At 37.1% G+C, this 26,769-nt stretch overlaps 1 protein-coding gene across 1 annotated transcript; it reads right to left on the minus strand.

Moving 5' to 3' along the window:
- Window positions 1-5,410: 5,410 nt before the first annotated feature.
- tafa5b (TAFA chemokine like family member 5b) lies at window positions 5,411-26,769 on the minus strand. The gene is made up of 4 exons (XM_017484804.3): window positions 26,056-26,769; window positions 17,112-17,261; window positions 6,745-6,872; window positions 5,411-6,656 (listed from the first exon to the last, which is right to left on the minus strand). The coding sequence occupies exons 1-4, from the start codon at window positions 26,144-26,146 to the stop codon at window positions 6,648-6,650; spliced, it is 378 nt and encodes a 125-aa protein (XP_017340293.2). The 5' UTR covers window positions 26,147-26,769; the 3' UTR covers window positions 5,411-6,647.

The following is a 26,769-nucleotide window of genomic DNA, read 5'->3' on the forward strand; positions in this document are numbered from 1 at the left end:
ACCAAAATTACCTACCAGTAGTCCAGTTTACTTACTTCTGATTTTCTCTTCCAACCAAATTTATGTAGGTGGAAAAATAGCTTCCAAAATTGCAGGGTTAATATCGGCCTGAAAGTGTTCATCATCGGTGATGCATAGCGCAGACACTGTTTCATCTCCAGACACTGAAGTATTGAATAAGTGGCATTGTGAATCGCCAATCTTAGGAACACAGACATTCAATTTTGGTTGACATGGGAGGACATTTGCTGCAGTTACACCATCAATTTCCAGCCTTGGGAGTTCTGCTTCTGCACTGGCTGATTTAGTCTTTCTCTCCCTTGTGTCTCATCAATCCATTACAATTCTTCATTTGTTCATTCCAGTTCAAAATTATACATAGTTTTTGGAAATAATCTACTTGCTTGACATCCTTGAATGTTGACCCTTTCATAGTAAGTAAGCTGAATGTAAACAGATATAAACTGTAAGTGAAAGAATATGTTGCTGCACATGTTTTGTATTTCATGGAACATTACTTTTATCCAATCAGTGCTAAGCTAAACATGGTCAGTGTTTTTAGATTTTCAACAGTTTGGGAATTTTCAAGTGGGTCAGGAGGGGGAGTATTAGGAGGCACACACTAATGACACTAGATGGCCCCTCGGTGTAAATGAGCATATGCATACATTAGATCAATACCCTGAAATGACATTTTCATATGATTTAATATGTTTTAGAATTGTAGTTATCATTTGAAATCATAAATCTGTTTGGATACATTTATCATATTTCATAAAGACATACATGACTGTATATATTCCTTGGTTCATGCTTGGTTTTCACTAAAGGTAACAGATACTAACCTCCATTAAATGAAATAAAAAAGCTTGTCAGTTGCACCTCTTTTGATCTTCACACTAGTAGAGCAGTGAAATATCAGACATCTTGTATCTTTGATGCACATCTTTGTAGGGTATAGGAACCCTCACAAGGACGGCTGATGTTCTGCAGGGATATTGCTGTGTAATGGGGATGGGAGCGTGTGATGGATGAGATGTGTGAGGGCTTGGTTTTCCCCAGGGTGTCTCTCTCTGTCTTCTCTGGGGTTAAATAGCATTCAGTCATCCACCTGCAGAGGCATACAGAAATCACAAGCTAACATAGAAAAATCAACTGCCTACTTTTATTGTATTAAGTATTAGCCATATGTAGATTATATTACTAGAATTAAAATTAAATGCATCCTGTGTTTAATTGAACTGTTTACCACAGTAATGTGCTGGTTAATTGACTGATGAAATTAGATTATTTCCGCGAATTATAGTGTTTTCAAATTCACTCAAGATACCTGACATCACAAACTAGACTGAACTGTCTACAAACATTTTTCAGATTGTAATATACTGTACTTTTACTTCCTCCTTTTGTCAACATTTTTAGTTTGTTCATGCTCCACTTAGCTTTTTCCTTTACAGATAATATCATAAATAATACTGCTGAAATAATATTGCTGAAACTGATTATGCAACTATACACAAGAAAGCATTATAAGTTATATGAACCTTTCTAAAGCAAATGACTGCACCATTATACACTTTCAGACATCTGTTAGAATTCTGAGAAAATTATCCGCTCAAGAGCCCTCACACCATCCATCTATAGAAACGGATTTGGATACTCCTTTTCTAACAGCATGTAAATCAGAAACAAGGGTTATTATATTTAAAATAGCTTCTTGTTTTGCTGAAACTCTTATATGTGTTTGTTTACAAAAATTTGGTAATATGACATCATGGAGGAGGGTACGGTTTTCCTGGTTCATCAGTCTTGTGAGTAATAATGCATAAAAACATTTTATTTATTTTGGTCCCCTTAGACCTTGTTGCTGGAAAAGTTGTGTTGATTTTTTTTTTCGTCTGCAATTAACTTCCTCCATTTCATGTGTGCAACTAAGAGGAGGGGTGTTGATTGACAGCATTTTTCCTATACAGTACAGGAAAAATGTCACGTCAAGCTGTTTGGGTGAATTAAAGGGCTATTGGTTGGACGACTGAAGAGGGTAATTTATCATTCGATGGTGTTTTTGTCCTGGGTGTCGTGCTGTCATGTTATTGTTAGCATCAGCGGTCAGCTGTCAGCCACGTTGCATTATCAAGCATTGAGGAGTGACTCAGAAGGCTGGACATGACCAGAGCCACACAAAGACGTGTAGCAGCAGGATTATATGATCACCAGAAATAATGATCTATTTGGGGAAAAGCTCAGTGCAGATATAGGAGAAAGAAATTAATACAGATGAATATATTATAACAAATTGACTGCGGCCCTTTCAGGCTGTAAGGTCATAGCATAAATAAGCTGCCACCTTTCTACAGAAAGAAAACAAATAGGAAGCAATTGCACATCCAAGAAAATCCTTCCTCAGCCATCAAGTTTGCCATCTGTGGCCATTCATTAAACCTTTCTCTTTGTGAGTTTCTCTGTTTGTTTCTGATATCTCCCCATAGCACACTTTCCTGTTTCCTCACCTCTGCCCACTTTGTCTGTTTTTGTAATGAAGGCCACTGACGTGGAAATATGGATATAAATCAACCAGTTTCGCAGGAACTTGGAAAAGCTCAGTCAGTAGAGCATTGTCTTTTTTACAAGTCTTTTTCTTACCATGATTTCCTTTTTTTTTTTTAGTCTATCCTGCACTGCCATGAATAGGTTCATTGATCAGCTTAATTTTTATCATATTATGGTGGTGTTTAGATAAAAAGTGTTCAGAGTGTTGCTCCTATTGTGGTTTTAATGGTTTGTAAGCTAAGCTGTGTTTTGGGAAGATTTGTAAAAAAAAAAATTTTGAAGGAATAAATGTGATTGTGAAAACACTAAATGCTATCTTGGTGCTGCAAGTTTTCATAGTCACCTCCAGGGATTATAATGGACAGGAGTGCAGTGGATCTGCGGCACCTTTGGCTTATCAGCAAGTGGAAATGAAATTCGTGAACCATAATTCGATGAAAATATAAATAATTTCTAATATATTCTTATTTTAAAAATTCACTTTTTAGTGTGATTAATCACATTGACAGACAACCTCTCAATGCTCCCAACCATTCCATGATCATTCAGGACTTGTGTAACATGTTTATTATTATTCTTGTGTTGCAAGTTTTTACAAGCATGCAAGTATATTTTAGTCCTTATTTTAACTTGCTACATAAATTAGTTAATCCCTTTAGACCGAAACAGTAAAAACTTGTCTACTCACATTTTCATATAAATTTTTTAACTTCCATATAATGATACATACATTCAGTGATATTGTTCCCACATTGTTGCCATCTATGAAAACGTAAGGCTCTCCTAAACTCCTTAAACTCCCACAACCTGACAGCAGGTCCAGGCTATGCTTTAAGAGTAATAACTGAATAATAAACAATAGATATTAATGAGATAAATTCTACACTGAGTATGAAGTTTGTTCTGGTTCTTCATAACGTCTGTGTCCCCAGTGCATAGTGGTGTCTGTGATTCAAATGGACCAGGTCTGAATGTATGTCCAATCTACCAGGGGAATTACAACATTGCCGACAGATAATGAATTGTTGAATAATACAACTGCTTGAAGCATAATTTTAGAGGTGTTTGGTAGCAGCTCTATTGAGAGGGTAATTAATACAACCCATAAGGTAAAAGTGTTTGTGCATCTTTGAAAATGTAGTCTGCTCTGAGGCAGACTGCCATCCTCTACTTGTGCTTATTCCAGGTGCAAAGTTGTTGGTCAGGTAATTATGTAAGCAACGGTTTTATCATGCAAATTTATAATTGCTACATAATTATATATAATTGCAGAGTTCTCTTCTGGTTTCCCTTATAACCAAAATTTGCACTATAAAAAGCGTCCAGTTTGAGATTTTTCACAATAATACATACATCACTTTTAGTTTCTCCCTCCGATTCTGAAAAATCGAGTTTATTCAAAAGCACAGCTGAGACCTGGCCACTTATTATGACGTTCACTAACAGAGAAATTGGATCCCGTTAACAATATGCATCATCGCTTGTTCTAATTGTTTCCATTTGAATTGCAAATGGCATTTCCTTATCAATAGAATTTAGTATAAGGAGGACATGTACCAGTATAAGTACAATAGACATTTACTAGTAAATGTGAAATAGTTCAATAGTTCAAAAGTAAAAAAAAAAATTTCAAAAACAAACATTTTTAAAGAAATTAACTGGATTGGCTTGAATGAACTCAAATATGCTAGAACTATCAAAATTTCTCTAAAAATGTGAGAAAATTTCTATGTGTGACTGAATCTATGCTCGCAAAAGATGTATGACTATAGGTATATACAAAAGATGTACATCTAGCTACATACATGCCACTTCACTTCCTTAGCTTTACAGAACATTTTATACTCATGCCAACACTCCTATTTGTAGCTCAGCATTAAGTGCCTATAATCCATGCCTGACCAAGTAATCCAAGTAATCATATAATAAAGTTAAAGCACGTTTTCAGACTAGGTGATTATTGGTTTTGTGTTTAGTACAGCATGTCTCAGGAGGAAGTTCAAATTGAGGCAAAATCATCTGCCAGCTTGGTAAGAAGTGACAAGATTACCATAATAGACTTCAGCTGGATTTTTTCTCCATGCATATTCTTACTCATTGTTCCAATCTTCATCCTTAATAGAAGCTGACAGAATGTAAATGAGGATTTAACAGGAACTGGCCAAGTCTGTATTTTTTTTTATTCTTCTTTGTAGATGAATAAGTAAGGTTTCTCTCATGTGTATTGAAATTTGTGAGGGTTCAATATGTCATGTCAGGTTAGGATCATAAATGTATGAGGTCTTTTGTCTTTGGTCAGAGACCATGCTTCTCTGCAGGCATTGTAACTCATAGTTTAATAACAGCTTAATGATTGTAACATGTCATCAAAATTTGGATTAGTTGACCAGATAATATTCATTCATATTCTGGATAATATTCATCTTCTACTGCTTACTCCTTCTTCAGGGTCACGGGGGAACCTGGAGCCTATCCAAGGAAGCATCGGGCACAGGGCGGGGTACACCCTGGACAGGGTGCCAGTCCATTGCAGGGCACAATCACATACACACTCACACACCCATTCATACACTACGGACATTTTAGACACGCCAATCAGCCTACCAACCGGAGTACCTGAAGGAAACCCCCGCAGCATGGGGAGAACATGCAAACCCCGGACCCTGGCGGTGTGAGGCGAACGTGCTAACCACTAAGCCACCGTGCACCCCCCAGATAATATTGTAAATTAATATATATAGTTGTTTTTGATGAGCGTAATAAAATGATTCCCACTGATACATTAGTAATTCACAGAGGTTACGATATTTGAAAATAAGATAATTAAGATATTTGAAAAACAGGTGCTCGTTCTCCAATACTCCAACTTCAGTGTTCTTGGGAATTTATTCAGTGAAGCCTATAAAGCATACAACCCCTCACCACTGACATATGATCACTTCCAGTGAGGGAACACTTCAACATGGCCAGAGCAGCAGTGTGTCAGTAATAAGAAGAGCTCTGTAATGTATGCAGACTGTTACTGATGTTAAATGAAGCTTGCAGCCTGGATGACAGCAGCATATCTCCACAGACTCTGAATTCTGAAAAAGTGGAGGACAAGGGCAAAAGCAGAACCTGACACAAAACACACAGAAGCACAACATACACTAAATATATGAAGATGAAGCAATTACCTTAGTGTAATTATAGCTATCATATGTGTTGGGCTGAAACATAAACAATTTCATGACAAAGATTTATCTTTAGCTTATACAGTGCTGAAATAATAGGTTGTCAATAATATGCTTTTAGAGAAAGTTGACCTCTGAGGAGATCAATTCATAACAGCAAGCTCATGGCTGATTATGAATCCATTTTTTTATGGTTGCACACATGACCACATTATTAATATTAAATAAACAACTCTAGAAAATTACAACATTAGAAATATTAAATACATTCTCTGCCTTTGAAAAAATATTTATTAGTCTTCTGCCAAAGTTCCTTTTCACATGTCATCAGCAAGACTGTTGCGCGTTCCAAAAATACCTGATTTATGTTCATTATGCAGCATAAGGTCCAACTGATGAATACACGAAAGATGCACTGTGAAGTCTTGGGGTTTTTTTGTTTTTTGTTTTTTTATTTTGATTTGTTTTTTAAAACGTCCTTATTTCTCTCTGTGCCACCAGGTATATGTGTGTTCAGTGTATGTTTGTGTGTTTTTCTGTTTGTCTAATTGTACATTTATATTTATCACTAGTAAATCACATCATCAAAAGCCTTCCCAATAGAAGCTTGGTGTCCATTCAGGTTTTCTTTGGTCTGTAAAAATTTTATATCACTGGAGAGAAAAAATGTTCTGCCAACCTCAAAACAAATCCACATTCTTGTTCAGTCCAGCAGTATGCATCTATACATTTCTGAGAATGATCCATTATCCATTCTGTTCTGGGATCAATCTGATCATCTATAAAGATATCAGGAGCAGGTCTTTATTCCCCTTATTGATGGGTGGATAAACAGACTAGAAAATATTGATGATAGATATAGCCATAGAGGATGGAGTGGAGCATCTGCATCCGGCACCTTCTCTCAGAAGCCTCAACTCCATGTCAGGATACCTAGGAAATGACCAAAATTTTGTGATCAATGTATCATTTTTAATAATAAGAGAGATATTAGCAGTAAAAAAAAAGGCCAGTAGCTTACTGTGGTAGTTTTCACTTTGCCTCCAGGCTGTGTACATCTCCAACCTGATCTGTTTACTAACAAGTCACAGCCTTCATCATCCAAGCAAGGCATCATCTCACACCACTGTCTGCTCCTGACAATATGAGCTGAAAACAGAAAAACAGTATGCATCACCAAGAATTACTCATTCAGACAGGTGACAAATTAACAGAAAAAATGGTAGCTCTGTTATACTGGCATGGTTTATGCCTACTTGTCCCCTCAGAGGAAAGGGTTTATTAGATTCAATTCAAATTTATTTATAAAGCACTTTAAAAACCACCAAAGTGTACCAAAGTGCTGTACAATTACAAAATATAAAGAAAGAAATACAAGAAGCTTAAAAATACATAAAACACCACAAATAGCCCACATCTGTTTTACACCTAATGATCATTAGAATGTAGCAAAGGCTTCATTAAAAAGATATGTCTTAAGACGGGTTTTAAGCATGTTCACAGAGGTCAAGGATCTAATAAACATTGGTACTCCATTCGGCTGTGGCTCAGGTGGTAGAGCGGGTTTTCCGCTAATCATAGGGTTCGATTCCCGGTCCGCATGATTCATTCCAAAGTGTCCTTGGGAAAGACACTGAACCCCAAGTTGCTCCCGATGGCAATTTAGCGCCTTGCATGGCAGCTCTGCTGCTATTGGTGTGTGAGTGTATGGGTGAATGAGAACCAGTGTAAAGTGCTTTGGAACTGCTAAGGTTAAAAGCTATACCATCTACCATTTACCATTACCATTCCACAACTTTGGGTCAGCAACAGAAAATGCCTGATCTCCTCTACCCTTTAAGCGTGACCGAGGAATATCAAGAAGCAGCTGATCAGTACAATGTTATTCTGACTGATTACCTTTATAAACGTTTCTATCCTTATCTGAGTTGTCTCTTCCAGGATGACAATGTCCCAATCCACAGACCCTGAGGGCGCACTGAATGGTTTGATGAGTATGATGATGAAAATAATGTAAAACATGTGTTTTGGTCTTCACAGTTACCAAATTTATGGTAGATTTTGGACTGATGTATTAGAAAGCTCTAGGGAATATATTTTGGAAGAACAGTTTTCATCCATCCAGTTCACTTTTAGAGACATGTACAATCTATGCCATGGCACACTGAAGCTGTTCTGGTGGCTTGTGGTCTCCAAAAACCTTTCCAAGAAATGTTATGTTGATTTATCTTTTAATTTACTAAAAAATAATCATTTCTGTTGGGCTGTATAAAACTCCACACTAATCTTGAACATAAAACTGAGAACACTGGAGCATTTCGTATAACAGAGATATAAGCTTATCAAAGAAAAACATTAGGCCACACTTCATCTGATAAATACTTCTCAAGATATGGAACACTTTGGTTCAACAGAGAAGCAATTTTTCCTGAGGTAAGATTATTTTTATATGTAATCAACCACAAATGTCTATTTATAATATCTGGGGCACCCATGTATGTTCATTTACATACCATGACATATTGTCCCTTAGAGAGGGAAGGATGAAGAGCATGAGGTATGTGTGTTCTCTTCTTCCTCTACTTCCTCTACCTCTTCCTCTTCTTCTTCATTACACAGTTTTCAGTAAGTTTCAATGGTTTTTAATGTACAGTGGTATGATAATTGATAAGTGGTAAGTAATTGCCACCCCATCCCCTCTTATGATTTCCTTTATTTTTCCTTATTTGTCACACTAAATGGTTGTAGGTCCTCATACAAAATCTAATATAAGACAAGGACAACACGAGGAAACACCAACACCGTTTTTAAATGGTTGTTTCATTTCAAAGAAGAAGGTTAGGCATTCATAACCTTATCACCCATGTGAAAAGGTAATCGCTCCCCCTCTAAATATAATAACTATTTGTGCCATCATTAGCAGTGGCAAAGCTTCTGATAACTGGAGATCAGTGTTTCACATCACTGTGGAGGATTCATTCTGCAACATTGGACAGCTTTCAAGCATGAACTGCCTGTTTAAGGTCCTGTCCGAGCATCTCAATGGGGTTCAGGTCAGGACTTTGACTAGACCACTCCAAAACCTTAATTTTGTTTCATTTGAGCCATTCAGAGGGAGACTTGCTCTTGTTTTGGATCACTGTCTTGCTGCATGTCCCATTTGTGCTTGAGCTTCAGATCACAGAGTGATGAAAGGTATTCTCCTTCATGATTTTCTGGTAGAGAGCATAATTCATGGTTTCAGTAATTATGGCAAGTTACCCAACCCTGAAGCAGTAAAGCATCCACACACCATCACACTACCACCACCATGTTTGACTGTTGGTATGGTGTTCTTATTGTGGAATGCTGTGTTAGTTTTATGCCAGATGCAATAGGACCCATGTGTTCCAAGAAGCTTCAGACTCATCAGTCCACAGAGCATTATCCCAAAAGGCTTGGGGGTCATCAAGGTGTTTTTGGCAAATGTGAAACAAGCCTTTATGTTCCTCTTGGTTAGCAGTGTATTTTTCCTTGCAACTCTCCCATGGGTACCATTTTTGCCCACTCGCTTTCTAATGGTCGAATCATGGACGCTGACCATTCCTTAGATGTTCAACTGGGTTCTTTTTATGACTTCCTGCATGAGTCGTTGATGCACTCTTTAAGGAATTTTTGTAGGCAAGCCAATTCAGGAGAGATTTACCACTGTTACATGTTTCTTCACTTGGAGTGAATGGCTTTCGCTGTGGTTCACTGAAGTCCCAGAGCCTTAGAAGCCTTAGGCTTTCTCACCTTTTCGAGACTGATAAATTTCAGTAACTTTCTTTCTCATCTCTTCCCGAATTTCTTTTGATTATGGCATAGTGTGCTGCCTGTTGAGACCGTTTAGACTATTTCACATTGCTGGAAAGGGTTTATTTTATATGTTTAGATTCAACAGGGCTGGCAGTAATCAAGCCTGGATGTGTCTAGTGTAATGGAAACCCGCTATTAATTAAATATTGTCAACTGTTTACTTTTTCACACAGGGCCAGCTGATGTTGGATTACATTTTTTCATTCAATAAATAAAATGAACAATTTAAAAATTGTATTGTTTTTACTCAGGTTGTCTTTGAAACAATTGAGAATCAAGTGTGAAAATATGGGGGGAAATTGTAGAAATCAGGAAGGGGCAAATAATTAATGGCACTGTATTAATAATGTTTCTTGGCCTAAGAACCAGTGTCGTACTGATTTGTATTTAAATTTACAGTCTGTTATGACAGTATAGTTGAGCAGACTTTTTAATGAAAGTCTAGTACATTTTTTACTTCAGAGAAACTTGAGTTTAATCAGACATTTCAGAGTACTAGTCTAGTAGTCTATACCTGTCTTTAATCACAGACCAACTTAGCATGTGAAGAAAATAGCATAAAGCAAAAAGCATGCCTTTATAATTCACTTGTACATGTTATACTGTAACATTTACATTATTTTGCAGACACCTTTATCCAGAGGGAATTGATCTGACATTATGCTATATGCTTTGTAATCTCCATCAAAATATATTCTAATGCTAGTACGTATAGGTCAGGATATATGAATACCATTAAGCTAAAAATGTTAGAGAGGAATTAGGACAATGTAAATGTAATGTAAAATGTAACCTTAAAAGGTAAATCAAAAAATATCACACCCCCGTCAATTTTATACAACCAGAAAACTCCAAGATCCATCAAGCATCTAACACAAAAAGCTTTTATCTTTTCTGCTCTGTGAACTTGTATCCTGTTATTACAGTCCATTAGTTGGGTGCCGAAGTAAGAATGATTATTTTTTGTGCAATCCAACACATAATGTCAATAATTGTATCTGCAATAATTTCAGAACCTGACTGTATGCAATAAGTGTGCAAATACTAACACCGCTCCAATACTGTCTAATGGAGGGACAACAATCAACAAACACAAGCAAACAAGTGCCAAAGAGCATCCTATTACCTCTCAGTGTGCAAAGGACTGAGTACTACTCTCAGACTGCTTCACTAATGAGCCATCAGCGGGCTCTCTGAGGGACTGTGTGGAAACTGCCACTCCTCTTATAGCAACCAAACTATAGCAAGATGCAATACGTCTTTTTCATTTAAATCCAACACAAAAACACACTCTCCTTGAACATGGAAATATCAAATGGAGGTCGCAAGAACAATATGGAGACACCTGACAATGAATCAATGAGTGAGTCCAAAGTCTAGCATGGAGAGACTGTACCTGCCTAAATGAATGTATCTTAAATACAATATCTACTTTTGTAAATAATCCAAAATTTTGAGTAGTGTAGATGTCAGTATTGTATGTTTTATTAATTAATTATGGGTATCACAGGTTTCAAAAAAGACACTGAGAAAAAGACTATATGGACTTTCATATTTAGCAATAAGCAACTGAGCAGTCCAGTTCAAGTAAAACTACAAACAGACACAGAAAGGAGTCTGTTTTTCTTTGCTACTCCCCATGTGGCAAACCTGTTTTAATCAAGTATTTAATTAACTTAAAGAGTTTATACACTGTTCTCCATCATCACAGCACATCTACTCTAAAATACAAAATAATATGTACTGTTGCATAATGCTTTCATTTATTCAGAAAGCGTGTCAGCATGAGTCTCTAGTGGCTAATTTTAGACTGCTACTAAATTAATTTTACTGGCTATGGAAAGAGAGAAAACAAGGGAAATGAGCCGTTCATTTCAGTGAAGCCTTGCACCTTCAATCCCACTTTGAGAAGAATTCCTCAGGAGATCATGGCATAGGATGTGAAGCTAAAAGAGACAGCATACAATGCAACTGTAAACCTTGAAGAATTCTCTCTGGTCTAAGAACACCTGAACTGAAAACACAGACTGCATGCCAGACCTTCTCACCTGACATGAGTGCGCAATTTCAATAAAGCTCTTGTGGCTGAATGATCACATGTCCTCACAGTTCCAAAATATAGTGGAAAGCCTTCCCAGAAGATTGGAGGCTGTTATATCTCTAACTTGGGACTAACTCCATATTAATTTCCATGGTTTTGGAATGGGATGTTCAAGAGGAACATATGGGTGTAATGGTCAGGTGTACACATACTTTTGGCCATATAGTGTATTATTTATGCTGTATATTATTTATAATATTATTATATAAGAACCTGTTATCATCAGGCAATGCTTCCAAAGAAATGTTTCCTTTACGTAGTAGCACTTGGCCATGGGTAGCCCTGTTCCAGTTATATCTGCAAAATGGTCACGATGGTTGCTCATGTATGTGAATGTAATTTATTACTAACAGATCTCAGCATGAAAGTGACCCAACCCTTCTGTCCAGAGTAATATAACCTGTGGCTGAATTCCAGCAAAATGAAAAACACAAACCACTGTAGGAGATGTCTAACAGGACCTGTATTTTGCTGCCTTTTTAATTAACCTGCAACACCGTTGCAAGGTTGTGGCCTCAAACAACAAAAATATTACAAGTGTACCAATCAAACCACACTGAACAGGAGAGCTACAGCTTTGTTAAATTCTGTACTTAATATGGAGATATGTTTCTGGTGTTTTGATGAGCTGGGCATGAGAAACTAATGTCCTTTTGAGTTTAGTGAAACTTGGTATGAAGTGTATTTCTCTCTCTGTAATTCAGTTCTGATGAAAAGAACAGACTGTTGTTCTCAAACCAACCAATTATATCAGCTATTATTTTCTGTTACTGGAAATGCAGTGCTAGAGTTATTGAGGCAAAATATAGTACTTTTAAGAATCTGTAAATGTAAGACATTTCCTGCAATACCGTGAAGTCTAATTAGATCATTTGCAGATCGGTTTATCTTCAGTAAACACTATGAGAAGTGGGGCATATTAATAATCCAATACTGTATGTGCAGCAGGCCTTAACACCTGCAAATACTTTATCATGGCAGAGATGGGTTTGTTATACAGCAGGCATTCTCAATGCAAATTTAACTAATTTGTTTAGATCAACAAAGTAGTCTTTCTGCTGAAAAAGATGTAAAAGCTGAGCCCAAGAGATCAAGCAACTGTGAATCTGAGACACCATAAGGAACTGTAAGACTGGTTTTCAAATTAAGTCACTCTGTTATTTTAACATCTGCCACCCCATCATGGACACAGCTTTCAGTATTTTGAAGGTTGCCATCTAACTGATTTTTTTTTTTAAGTTATTGATGAGTAAACATGATACTCTTGTGTGGCTGAGGACAAACTCCATCTACACATTTTGTCTAAATTGAGATTGACTTAGAACAGTCACAATGCAAATACTGAAGTAGTTCATTCCAAATGTAAGATACTCTGTGCTCATGATTAAATGATCTCAAAATTACTCCATATACAGGAATGGGTTTAATAATAATGTGCTCTGGGGAAAAAAGTATAAACTTTATTCTTGCAAGTATAAGAAATATCATATAAATTCATTCATCGGTTTTATAGAAGACATGTAAATATACAGGTGCATCTTAAGAAATTAGAATATCTTGGAAAAGTTCAATATTTTCTGTAATTTAATTCAAAAAGTGGAACTTTCATATATTCTAGTTTCATTACACAGAAAGATCATTACGGCTTGAGCTCATGGAAATCAAAAATCCAGTATCTCAAAATATTAGAATAAAGAATTTATAATACAGAAATGTCGACCTGAGAAGAGCTCTAATCAGCTAATTAACTCAAAACACCTGCAAAGGTTTCCTGAGCCTTTAATCTCTCAGTCTGGTTTAGTAAACACAACCACAATCACGGGGAAGATGAAAGTAAATTGTGCATTTCATTTGGAAATCAAGGTCCCAGACTCTGGAGGAAGAGTGGAGAGGCACAGAATCCAAGTGGCTTTAAGTCCACGGTGAAGTTTCCACAGTCAGTGATGATTTGGGGTGCCATGTCATCTGCTGGTGTTGGACCACTGTGTTTTCTCAAGTTGAGAGTCAAAGTAGCATCTATTAGGAGATTTTAGAGCACTTCATGCTTCCATCTGCTGACAAGCTTCATGGAGATGCCGTGGAGACTTAATGGGTTAGCATTCTTCTGGGTTAGCAGTGGGTTTTCTCTGTTTTCGCCTCGCCACTCTTCCAGGGATGCCATTATTGCCCCATGTCTTCTGATAGTGGAGTCATGAACAGTGGCCTTTATTGATGCAATAGAGGCCTGTAGGTCCTTTGATGGTGTCCTTGGCTCTTTTGTAACTTGCTGGATGAGTAGTTGCTGCGATCTTGGAGGACTTTTGGAAGGTCGGCCACTTCTGGGAAGGTTCTCTACTTTTTCCATTTGGAGATAATGGCTCTCATTGTGGTTATTTGGAGTCCCAGAGCCTTTGAAAATGTTAGTAACCCTTCCCAGACTGATGTATTTCAATCAGCATGAAATATCACCTCATCATTTCTGGAATTTTGTTCAATTTCAATTTCTTTCAAAGTCGGAGGAGGTGGAAAACAACTAATATAATAACAAATAAAATGTGATTTGAGCCCCATCTTTTCGTTTTACTTGTAGTCTGAACCATATTTGCTGTTGCTGTCAATTCAGGAGCCAATCGTGTTTCTGCTTTTTTTAAAAGGGTGTCCCAGTTATTGCCCACTGTCGTTAGTAGTGGAAGAAGCTCAGAAACCCGCGCATCAAGGCAGGCTATGGAAGCACAAACTCACAAATCTACTAAGTTCATTTTAACCGCGATAGCAAGGTATGTTTACTGTGTCCACCTAACCAAACTTTTTCTAATAAATCCGATAATCTTATGTACGAGTTATGGTATGGTGCCGTCAGAGCCATCACATCATGGGCTGTGCCAAGTGTGCGACTGCACAGGGCCTCACACCTGGCCTGCAATACTGTAGTTATTTTATGACTTTTTTTGACCCAACATGTTTCTAATTGAAATGTAAGCTATATTATACCTAAAATATTGAATCATAACATATACTGTCATACTTCAATACGTAAATTAGCAGGGCCTCACACCCCACCTTCGACAGGCCTGGGTGCCGTATTTACCCTGATAATGTTCAAGTTTGTTTATTAAATTATGTTTAAATAGAACTAGCTAGCTGGTTGGTTTGCATGGCGTAACATTAGCTTGTGTGATTAAGTCCATTGCTGTAGCCTACATAAGCTATGGAATTTAATTTAGACAGCTGAACAGAGCATTTAAATAATAAAGATGATAATCCTCTCTTTAACTTGCAAACAGTACCACACTATTAACACACAAATTCAGACAAACTAATTGATCATTACAACTTAATGTATCTTACAGAGATGGACAGAAGCGGAATTTGCTGCTGACTGATTATATTCAGTTATATTCATTGTGATTGTTACTATACAATAACAATGTACACCAATTAAATAAATTATTAAAAATCAACATCGTAAAAATATGTTCAAGAAATATATCAAATATAGTACAGGCCTGTACTGCATTTTCTTTTTACTGTAATTCTGTTTAATGTCTAATATAAACTTTGCATTTGTTTTTAGAATGAACAGCTGCCCAAAATCAAAGATAAGCAAGGGTCAGGGCAGTGCCACAGTCCAGAACAGCAACAGTGCCGCAGGTCAGAGCAGGTAAGCTGCCGAGTCCCACCCGCCACCCCGTTTTATGTCAAGAGTTCCCTTATCTGCCAAATTCCAGTTTAACCCTGGGAAAGGCCTTTTAACCAACTTCACACTGTTGAAAAAGTTGATTTGATTGAACAGGGTTTGCAGTAATCAGGCCTGGTTGTGTCTAGTCCAGCTGAACCCCATTATGAATGCAGTTCCATAGATTTAGGGAATTAGTAACTACGGGGGCAAATACAATTTCACATCGGTCCAGTTGGTATTGGATAACTTCAACTTCAATAAAATGTAGCCAATTAACATCATTTAAAAACTGTATTTTGTGTTTACTCAGGTTGCCTTTGTTTTATCTTAGATTTTGTTTTAATTTCTGAAACAATTTAGTATGAGATATACACAAAAACAGAAGAAATCAGGAAGGGGTAAATACTTTTTCACAGCACTGTATAAATTTCAATATGTACTTTAAATCCTATATAAATATATTAGATAAATAAGTAAATAGAATTTGCTACTGGTTAACATAGCTTCAACTAGTGAAATGTCATATTCAAATGCAAATTCAGTAATAAGAAACAATTTTCTTCTTATTCTTGAATTAACTTACACAATATAAACACTGTATCTTCTAACTACCTATGAACTGTGGTAGAACTATACCTCATACCAGTATATGACTAATCATGTTCTTTAAATCTCTTCTTTATTTTTAGTTTATCTGTGGCTGTATATTTTATTGGTCTTCAATAAAAGACCAAAAAAAATGTTTATTTTCATGCTGGCTATGTCTCTGAGCTAAATAAAATCAACACCATATTTCAAAGTACCTTAGGTGCCTAAAATTGAAGAGTATTATTAATGTTCATGCATTTCACAGTATACTACTGAACCAAAGGTAATATAAGTTGGCCTTTGGCAGTATTTGTGTTTGTTGACCAACAGTCTAATCATCATCTTCTTTAACTATGCCTTGGTGGATACTGAGGGCCTTTGGCGTTCCTATCATATTCCCTTCATGTGTGACTGAAAAATAGCTCACTTTCGAACAGCAAGGCATGTTTACATGCTGCCAGCAATCGCTTGACTGAACCTGTCAGAAAGGCCTGGCACAATGGCAAACAGAGGTATCTTCTCTTCTTTTGACTTCAAAGTCCTTCTGATTAACTGACTTTTCACAAGGATGGGAAAGAGTCAAAGGACACCCAGATAAACAGTGTACTTTCTTCAGTCACTCTGAAGAGCTATCATTTAAACTAGTGAGGAGATCAAAAGGCTAGCAATCAGGCTGCAAGCTACTGTGGTTGTTTGACAATAGTGTCTATCCATTCCCTCCCCCCTCCCCCCTCCCTCCTGCACAGAAATCAATAGCTTCACCCTGTCATGTTGAAAGACACAGAAGAAGCCAGATGAATGAACACTATGTGGTTAATATGAGATTACCTCCATGAAATTTGATCTGTGTGAGAATAATAAGAGAGTTCTTAAAACATGAAAAGCAGTTTAAAAACATCATGTTAGATTTAATTCCTCCAAATTTGATGTCTAAAAGACATACAAGTACAAGCCCTTCAGATCACAATTTAAATCCCAGCCCCACAACATCCCGGTTTCCCAAGCATCCAGCACCTTGACTGAAATCCTGCACAGGTGGCCTCATGAAATTCATAGCAATAGTCATAATCCAATGAGTAATGCTATGCACAGTCTTTTGGTGAGCAGACAGCATAATCTCTAGGATCAGACACTACTCTGGTGTGCTCCACTGGGCTCAGATACAGTGGCACGAATGCTTGGATGAATGCCGCCTGGCTCTTACCGTCTACACACGCCGGGCTGGCTCTGGTTGTGCCGGCAATCTGGCCTTTCCTGCAGGCACACCTGGCTGTCTGCCGTGCGATGGTCCTCCTTGGCTGACTGCTGTCTCGGTCTAGTGTGACTATTTCACATGTGCCTGCTGCCAGCTGACCTGCAAGGAGACAAAAGGCATGGTAAAAAATTTTATTTTTTATATCCTTTTTTTCAGAATTACATTCAGAATTAAGTTCAGTTAAAACTTGTGATGTCGCATTGTGTTTAGGTCCATACATTTATACGTTTATATATGGCCCTGTTAGGAATGGCTGGTTAGTTTAAGAATGGTACACATGGTTAAGGATGGTCCTGTTTGCTAAGTTTATTAAGGTTTTGCTTGCTTTTTGCAGTCAATCATTTTAAAATCCAAGCCCTTTCAGCTTTTTTAGGGCATAATGTAATAGGTTATAATATTTAAGACTTTAAAAGTACAATCTGTTTGTTTTATGGGCTAAATGTATGGCCCTAGAGACTATACATGTACCCTTTCTACAATATTCCAATGAACTAGTCCAATAATACAAACAAGCAACCATTGAATAAGGAGTCTAAAACAATAATAGATGTTGCTGCTTAATCCAATCCAATACATTTTGCCAGATAGATAAATGCACAAAAACAAATTACAAAAAAGAATGAGCCTGTTCCAAACAAATCAGACTAGATGTTTCATTAGCTTGGTAGATGGTACATTGAGACACTAATATTGTTCTGACTCAGCAGTGGTTTCATTCTCAGCAAGAGTCCTGCTGTAACCTTGCTGACATCTGTTCAATTTACAAAATTCATTCCCACAATATAATTTTCCTTATCATGTTCTACCAAAATCCCAAGAACACACTCAAACCAGCTCTGAAGATATAAGACTTTTGAGAAGTGGACAAATATATTGGTAACTAAGTATGTGTGGGTGATCAGTTTTTAAAAACTTCTTAATACATAAAAAAACATTTGAAGATCTCCCTCTGCCCCACAGACAAATATCTCTCTACATCCTCTCCCCACCCTCTTTCTCTGCCTCACTGAGTGCAAATGCTTTGTAAAGCATTCCTTATTACACCCTGTATTTCAAGCTACATTTAAAGCAAAAGTTGCAGAAGAAATATGTCAGGGCTTGTCAAAGATGCCATAAAAAACTGCCCTTTTTGCAAGCCGCTCATCATAAAATCTGAACGTACTTTCATGCCAATCTATTTCACCCCGTTGAGTTGCTTGAGCACTTTAGTGATTACTGGAAGATTTTCAACAGTGATTTGATTCTCTCTTTTTCATTCAGCACCTCTCCACTCCCACCACCCACACTTTTCTGCTCTTCCTCACAAAAGTTCTCGAAGTTATTGTACTGTTCTCCCGAAAACATTGAGTGCCCTTGACATTTTAGCATCACACTACAGTGCTCCAGTATCTGCTAGATTACACATATCAAGCAATAAAAAAAATCAAATGCAGTGCAGTTTCAGTGACTTGTTTATTGCACTGGATAAAAATGTTTCAACTGAACAGATTGTCAGGAAGTTTTCACTCTAGAAATTCCCAAGCCAGCAGCAGCTTCAGCTTTACATATTGTTATCTATAACTGTGTCTTCTTAACAATCCCTGCTAAAGTCTCAATGATAGTGATAATTATGCATTCCACCAGTACACAAATACTGTACATCTATTCTGGGCTCTATTTGCTAATCTGATGTAAGACTAATAGTCAGACTAATACTGTATAATAATTAATATAAAATATTTTATTACAATTATTATTATTATTAATACCAGTTGTTCTTCTTGTTGTTGTTGCTGTTGTAGTAATAATAGTAGTAGTAGTAGTAGTAATATGCACATTAAAGCTGATCTAAAGTCTTCATTAAACCCCAAAAAAGGGTCAATACCCCCTTTGGATAAGAAACTGCAACTGGGCACAGGTACAGTGATTGACCATAGAGTAGGTTACTTGCAAAATCAGGTAACAGGTAACATATCAAAGGTTTGGAGACAGTTTTGACATTTTATCTGTTTCCTACACCTACATTTTACCCATTTTCTAAACCTAAGACACAGGGGGAGACATAAGATCTGGATTAAATATTTTCAGGTTAGTTTTGAAAATGCAAATGTGAAGAGAAACTATAAGGCCCTTTAAAAACCTTTTATGGCTCCAAAACATGCATTCTGAAATTGAAGACAAAAGCAAAAAACAATCTGACTGTGCTACTTTAGCTGAGGAAACCAACACTGTATTGCATGGTTTGATAACCAGTAATACTGGCAAAACTAAAAATGTATCACTTTCTTAGTGTTCCCATAAGAAGCAGGAGAACAATTTGTCGCAAGTATCTGATCTCTATGAATGGGTGGAATTACATTTCAACATTTGCCTGTGTTTCTGTACATAATTATTTTGTTCCTGTATTTGGTGTATGAGGCTTTATCGCTGATGAAGCTATAATGTTGATGTTGCTATGGGATGCAACATATGGTTTGATATAGACAAGACTTGATGTCACTCTGCCATCAAGGTCTCAAGGTTTTTCTGAAAATCCCCTACTGGTTCAAACATTACATTAGTAAAACTGCAACCTATTTTCTCTCCATTTCTGACAGCATCATAGACGGTAAAAAATGCAGCCTCATAATGAAAATCGCTGGCTTCCTTCGGTAATCTCAGACCAAAATAGGCCCTAATGACAGAGGCCTAAAGGGTGCTGGAGTCCATGGAGCCATTCATGGAGCTTCATCAACATGCTGCCAGTGAAGCATGGTCCTGTGTTGAATCAATTCAGACTTCAAGCACTCCTCCTTTAATATCTTGTGCATTCATTCGGCTCAAGCCTGGCCTGCGTTGTAGGACAAACACAACAGCCACCTCGCTTTCTTTCCCTGGGGCCCACTACTCTGTTTACTCTACCTCTTCTTCCCACTAGTGTAGGATAACTTACACAAACAAGCATCAGAATGATTTGAAAGAAACATTTCTTTTTCTCTGTCAGGTCACTAGCCTCAGTTTGACACTAGCACAAAAAACTTTCATAGAATTACACTTAGGCATGCTACACTCTAAAAAAATGCTGGGTTATATTTTCTACCCAAACGCTGGGTTGAACCTTTTGGGTCATTTAATTGGGTTATTTTCTCATTCTTGGTTAGTTTTTGGGTAGTTTTTTGTAACCCAACCACTGGGTGGGTCATTTTCACTGACAGTTGACTCAATGCACCTCTCCCCCACCCCGACACATCTGTCCAGCTCCTTGAGTCAAATCAGTTTGAATTTGCCTCAGGTGGAGGTAGCGGTTTTCACATGGACAGACTGTTAGATTTATTTGGAGAAACAAACTCTGAAAGGATGCGTTAATATCCTAAACACTTTTTATGTTATTACTATTTTAACACATGTTGCGTTAAATTATCCAGTAAATGTGTTGAAAAAAGAAAACAATTTCACACGAGTGACCAACACAACATGTGATAAATTATTGTCCAATCATGTTGCAGACTGTGCTGCTGACATCATCATTCAAACCTGTTAAATAAATTTAGCACGTGTTTTGGAGAAGGCAAGCTGTAGTAATTAGCATTAGGAGGATGGGTTAGGGCCGTGTTTCTTCATGTATTCGGTGAATGTTAATGCCGGTTAACAGGTGCAGACAGTCAGTGACTAACGGAACTTATCTAGCTCAGTAATGTTGAGGCCAAAAGTTCTTCACAAGGTTAACGTGACAAAAAGAGAGGATGGGGTTTAAGTTGTAATGCTTGCCACTATCTCTGTAATGTTGGTTAAATTAATTAGGTTGTGCAAAAAAATTGGGGGTGAGGTGCTAAAGGCTGGAAAATAAATATTTGCAAGTTAGCTAGATTTTCCTGGTGAGGCTACAGCACCATTTTGTTCATTAGGTGAGTGGAGGTCACTTTTCCAAAATTACACATTTTGGGATTCTGTAACACAATTTCTTAGTTAAAGCCCAAAGGCATTTATCCATATTTTGTAGCTAACAACTAACCAACACTCTTTTTGCTCTTTTACAGCTTTTCAAATGGAAGGGAATGGAACTCCTGTCTTCCCAGATGGCAGGGAGATTTGTAAGAAGATGCATCAACTCCACTTCTTACATCTGCAAATATTTCAATGATTTTAATAAATGTCACCTGAATTTCATGCACTTGTTTGTTTATTTTGGGAGCATTTTAGTAGAATTTTAGCATACAAACAAATTGCATTGTAGGATAATTGTGAGGAAAAAAGTATAAACAACACAACTGTGTTATTTTGTGTTATTTTTTAACACATCTTTGTGTGGAAATGTTTAACACAGAGAATGTGTTAAATGCAGTAACACACTGAATGTGTTGTCCTTAACTAGACAAGCAGGTGTGTTAAAAATTGACACATGATTGAGTGAAGGTTCTTATCAATATATTTATCCAAAAAAGCAATACTGTACACTAGAAAAAGCTAGATAATAGTCCAGTTTACATGACACGAAATGCACCGCTATCTTCGATAACTTTGCTTACTTGTTTGCAATGCCCACAGGATCGTAAGTTGGTTACTTAGTTTTCTGGATGTTTTAAACGTCTCCTTTGAGTCATTTACTTCAAAGTCTATATATACACACCACTTTAGCAGCTCTAGCAATACATTTCTGAACACCTTCTTGTGCATAAATAAAGGAGATACGATGTAGACATATTTGTTTATAATGTGGTAGATTTAACATTTTCAAATGGGTAAAAATTTTAACCCATTTATAAAATAAAGTTAACCAGCATTTTTGTAAAAATTAAACCATCCTTTGGTTTGAAAAACAACACATTTTCTTGGTTAAAATTAACAACCCAACTTGATGGGTTAGTTTAGCCCAAAATGTGTTCTGTCCTATATTTATCCAGCCATTGGGCTAAACCCAGTGTTTTTTAGAGTGTAAGTAGCCTAGTTCTAGATGGATAAGTAATCTCTGTCTGAGTGAATGACCTTTGTGACAGTAAAATGTCTGCTGTGTGTGAGATCTCACAGAGTTCTTTTTCCTAAATCTCTTGAATACCTCAGCCCAGCGTTTTAGGGATGAAAGAGCTGCCAACCACGCACCTCAGAGCAGGAGAGTGTGCTGCCTCTCCTGATCTGAAATTCAAAACCCATCCTTTACACTCTGTCAGAAAAGTGATGGAGTGAAAAGTGAATCTACCATCAGGGGATCAAGAATGGGCACTGAAGAATGCACCACTATGTTATCAGCATTCCAATGTGATTATAAATCATATAGGCATACTACACAATGGGTTAAAGGCTGGTATAAATATATTATTTCACATTATTCTGTGTTTTTATTTTCATTGACATACAATTCAACTTACTGAACCACTGTTAGGATTCATAATCCTGTTGAATCAACCTCCAACCATTTAATCAGCCAAAAAAATCAGTAATTTTTATTGTTGATAATAAATTCTTATCCATTTAGTCAACTATGTCTCCTGGGGGGTTTATTTATATAAGGAAATAAGCATCTAAATGTTCTAATTTCATCTGCCAGAGCCTTAAATTGAGAAAACAATCTACGCAGTGCAAAATAGTAGCTCTCAATCCCCCATCCTCCCTGCATCTTCTCTCTATTCTCTGGGGATGAGTAAGACTAGTTGGTGATGGAAATGAAGATGCCAGCTGCTCTCTAGAGCATGCAACGTTCATTAGCCAGTCACTGGCACTAGTGCCAAACCAGTTGGGCCAAGCCTCTTTGTTTCTGCCAGGTTTTCTGCTCTGTGCAATCAGTCTTACTGCATGGTAAAAACTTGACAGTTGAAACATTTCTTATTTTTAAAAACTTACTCAATAATATGTCAGGTGTCTTTTTGAGCTAATTTAAAAGTACTAGATATGATCAACTGTGTAACATTTTAGTTTTACAAAAACATTTTAGATTTCCAAACATTAGTTTGCCAGTGCAAAATTAAATGTTACAGAAAAATGGTTGTATGTAAGTAAAGAAAGCAGCATATTACATAAGAGACCACTTTTCAGACAAAAATAAACATAATGAAGGCTGCTGAGTTTTGCTGCAAAAACAAAAGCAAGTGCAACCGTCTCCAGAAGAACTGTGGTTGGTTCCTCAAGATGCTCAGTAAAACTTACCAGCTCCTCATCTCCTTTTAAAACTACACTAATTCTACCTGAGACTACAATTATTTTTTGTTTCAAAGCAAAGGGTCGTCACACCAAATATTGACTTTAATTTCTTAATTTATTACTGTTTAGTTCTCTTTATAGTATTTTTTCAAATATAGAAACATTTCATTTCATTATTTTTGAAGGCATCTTTGTCTACAGCATTTATTTGAATGTGACTAAGATTTTTGCGCAGTATATATAAAATTTTCAAATTTTATGCCTTTACCCCTGGGAGCTGCAGCGTCTGGAGTCCTCCAGCAGCTCCTACATTTATGGATAGTAGAGGTTTTCAGCTGCTGGTTGCTGTCTCTCTACATGGCTACAGCGGAGACAATGTCCTTGTTCCAGGAATTGTCTAATGCCAACTTGCACAGAACATCCTATGATACAATTTATATCAGATAATGTTCACATAACTGACACCACAATCATAAATTCTGGACTGTAATAAAAATATTTCCTCCTTAAAGACATTAACTCAAGTAGCCCGCTGTTTAATAATTCCACTTTCAGCTCCTACTGGCTATTTCGAAGTCTGTAGTTATTTTACCGAGTGTATAAGCTGTGTCATTTTAACCAACTGTTAACTAGAAACAAATTTGCAATGCTCATTTACAGCGGTTGTGTTCCATACTGTCAATGTTTCAAATTTGTAAACTTGTATTTATTGACAGCGTATTTGTGGATGTAATCCTGTATTTATTTATTAGCTTACTACATACCAGAATATTCATGTAACATTTGCATTTCATCTTTTCTTGATTTACACTGATATCCTGTTTATTCATTTATTTATTTATTTTTAGGTAATCTGTAATTCAGATTTCTACAAAGATGTTTTGTGACAATGCACCAATAAAAATCATATACAAACAAATTTGAATTGAAATGAATTGCTGTTTGCAAGTTTGTAGTACCAATTGTTTGAATTTCCTGGTTCACATTAGAACATAAGTAATTAAATAAATACTGCGGTCCTAATTCTTGAGCACCACATGTAGGTCAGCTTGAAACTGGTTTTCCTTGTCAATATTTTTATTCTATTACTATGGTACAGAATGTCTACATATCCAGGATTTAAGCAGGGTCCTGTAAAACACTGCCTTAGCAATATGTTTAACATATTTAAGAAGGTACATTATTTTCATTTAAATGTATCTTTATTTGGTGAATTAAAATGTGGTTATTGGAGTGATCTATCATGGGCCACACCAATAAAGCCAGAACGCTTCCAAATGTCTCATGCATAATTTAATATCCTACTTCGTTTAAATAATTATTATCAAAATTCTTGAACTAGTACTTGTTTTTGAAAACTAGGAGCCAAGGTTTGACTATGCATGTAGTATGGTAGTATTATAGCCCAAATGTTGGAATACATGCACGAATCCACAAGTGAGACCAACAAATGTACAGCGTATAATGTAGCTAATTTGGTCCATGATCAAGCAGATATTTATTACTTCACAAGTCTATAGATAATTTCCAGTAAACAGAAAGCAATTTTAGGTGTAGAAATGACCAAAATAATTAACAGATTTAATGGCATCTGAATATTTCTATCCGAAATAATTAATTGGGTGAATTAACACATTTAACAAACCAACATGATTTTATAAATAAATAAGGGCTTTGAACAATGTGAGCTACAGTCCAGGCTTGGCAAGCAAGCATGCCAGTTCCACCACCCAGCATCACTCAGTGTGAACAAAATGAGAAGTGCTTTGGCAGATGCTAAATATTACTATGCTGGAACTCACCGTTTGTGTTTTCTGATTTTTTGAAAATCAAAGCTTTGCATTGCCCAATTATATTCAATAACTGCCCTGTTACTGTGGTAACCAAGCCTACAGGTGGTGTTTTTACCATGGCAGCAAGCCAGCACAAGCCTGTATGTTCACTTATGCCTTGCGGACAGAATCAGTGTCAGTGGTCATTCTAAGGTCTGATCAACATTATCACCAGTACAGCTTTCTGACTAATTCACCAGTTATTATAATGAAAGGGGCAACTCAAGGTCAGCTGTTTGCCATGTCAGTGTTTATTAGGTTGGGTGGGCTGAAAAAGGTAGGAGTCACTGGATGCTCTTCCTGAAGACCTATAATAAACATCTAATATTAATGCATATAATATGCAATATTCCATGCCGTGCACATGGCAGAACATGGGCATCTTACTTTGATCAACAATTTCTCATGTCTGTACCCTAGCATCAGAAGTCTATAATCTTTCAAAATGTATATTCCCCTGGGAAATACTTGTACAGCAGAGTAAAGATGTATTCCATAAGATCTACCATTTAGTACGAATGTAATTTCCACACTACAGCCGGGTGGAAACGTTATGACTACTGCATTATTGAGGATGTCTTAAAACAGTGTACTTAGTTTTAATTAGAGTGTTTGGCATTATATTCACTAACCTAAACAGTGTTAAGTATTACAATGAAACATCTACAGCATCGCAGCTGTTTATTGATGATCTCCATCCTGCTTCTACCAAGATTGATACAGTAAGGGCAGTGTTCTGCAATGGCCCATGAGCAATATTACAGTAACAGAAACTACTTGCATTCTATCCTTCAAAATTTCAGTAAATTGAAGAACGAGAAAATGTGCAATATCATACTTTAATACAGATGATGTGTTAACCATAGACTTATATGTTTAGCACTGATCACGTGCATATATTGTAGTCTAAGAGTAGAGTTAGACTACAGTATGTAGTTTATAAATCATTTGCGCGTGCCAGTGTAATTTACCTTCTCGCAGAGAGCGCGCGTGAAAGAAGAGAATAAGGAGAAGGGCCGAAGCCGCGGCCGCGAGCGCGCAAGCCGCCCGCACGAGCTGCATGTCCGTACTCTATCTGGCCACCGGAAACGCGTTACAGACGAAATCCCATACCGACTCAGTGCAGCATCGTCGCAATGCACGAAGGAAACAGTGAAAGGTATTTTTTTAATCCCTTACATATAGGAGGAAAAATCGATCTGATTCCACCGTCGCAACAGGACCTCGTAGAGGACCCAGCCTTCATGTGCAGAGAAACGCTCAGAGAAAAAAGTTCAGGTGCGGCATCGGACAAACTGCGATCTTGGGGGGGGGGAATGACAAGTAACTTAAACCGATTTAGTAGCCTAGATATCGGTATCTGTTTCTCTTCCAACTCTCGTTACGGTCCACGTTTAAAAAAATATTAAAAGAAAAGGAAAACCCCGCTCTTTTAGATGCTTGTGCACCTCTTGACCAACTCCGCAAATTGCTCGCCAGCGCAGTGGTCGTCTTCACTCTCTCACGCGCTCGGTGCAGAAACAAGTCGTCCTCATCCTCTTTAATGCAAGGGCATACCTCATATATATCCAATACTGTATGACAGACATCTCTAGGCTATTGCTGCATGCTTGAAATGCGCATACTCCTGGATATCTTACACTGCTCTGTGCGTCACGTTGCTCTCACGGTTTAGGGAGCAGCTC

The sequence above is a fragment of the Ictalurus punctatus genome, chromosome 14 (assembly GCF_001660625.3).
Source record: "Ictalurus punctatus breed USDA103 chromosome 14, Coco_2.0, whole genome shotgun sequence".
NCBI lineage: Eukaryota > Metazoa > Chordata > Actinopteri > Siluriformes > Ictaluridae > Ictalurus > Ictalurus punctatus.

Coding starts and splice junctions, on each gene's coding strand:
- tafa5b (XM_017484804.3), bottom strand. CDS start 26,146: ATGCAGCTCGTGCGGGCGGCTTGCGCGCTCGCGGCCGCGGCTTCGGCC. Junction 17,262..26,055: donor CGCGCGCTCTCTGCGAGAAG/GTAAATTACACT, acceptor GTCTCCTTGCAG/GTCAGCTGGCAGCAGGCACA. Junction 6,873..17,111: donor CAGCCCGGCGTGTGTAGACG/GTAAGAGCCAGG, acceptor TTCTGTTTTCAG/CTCATATTGTCAGGAGCAGA.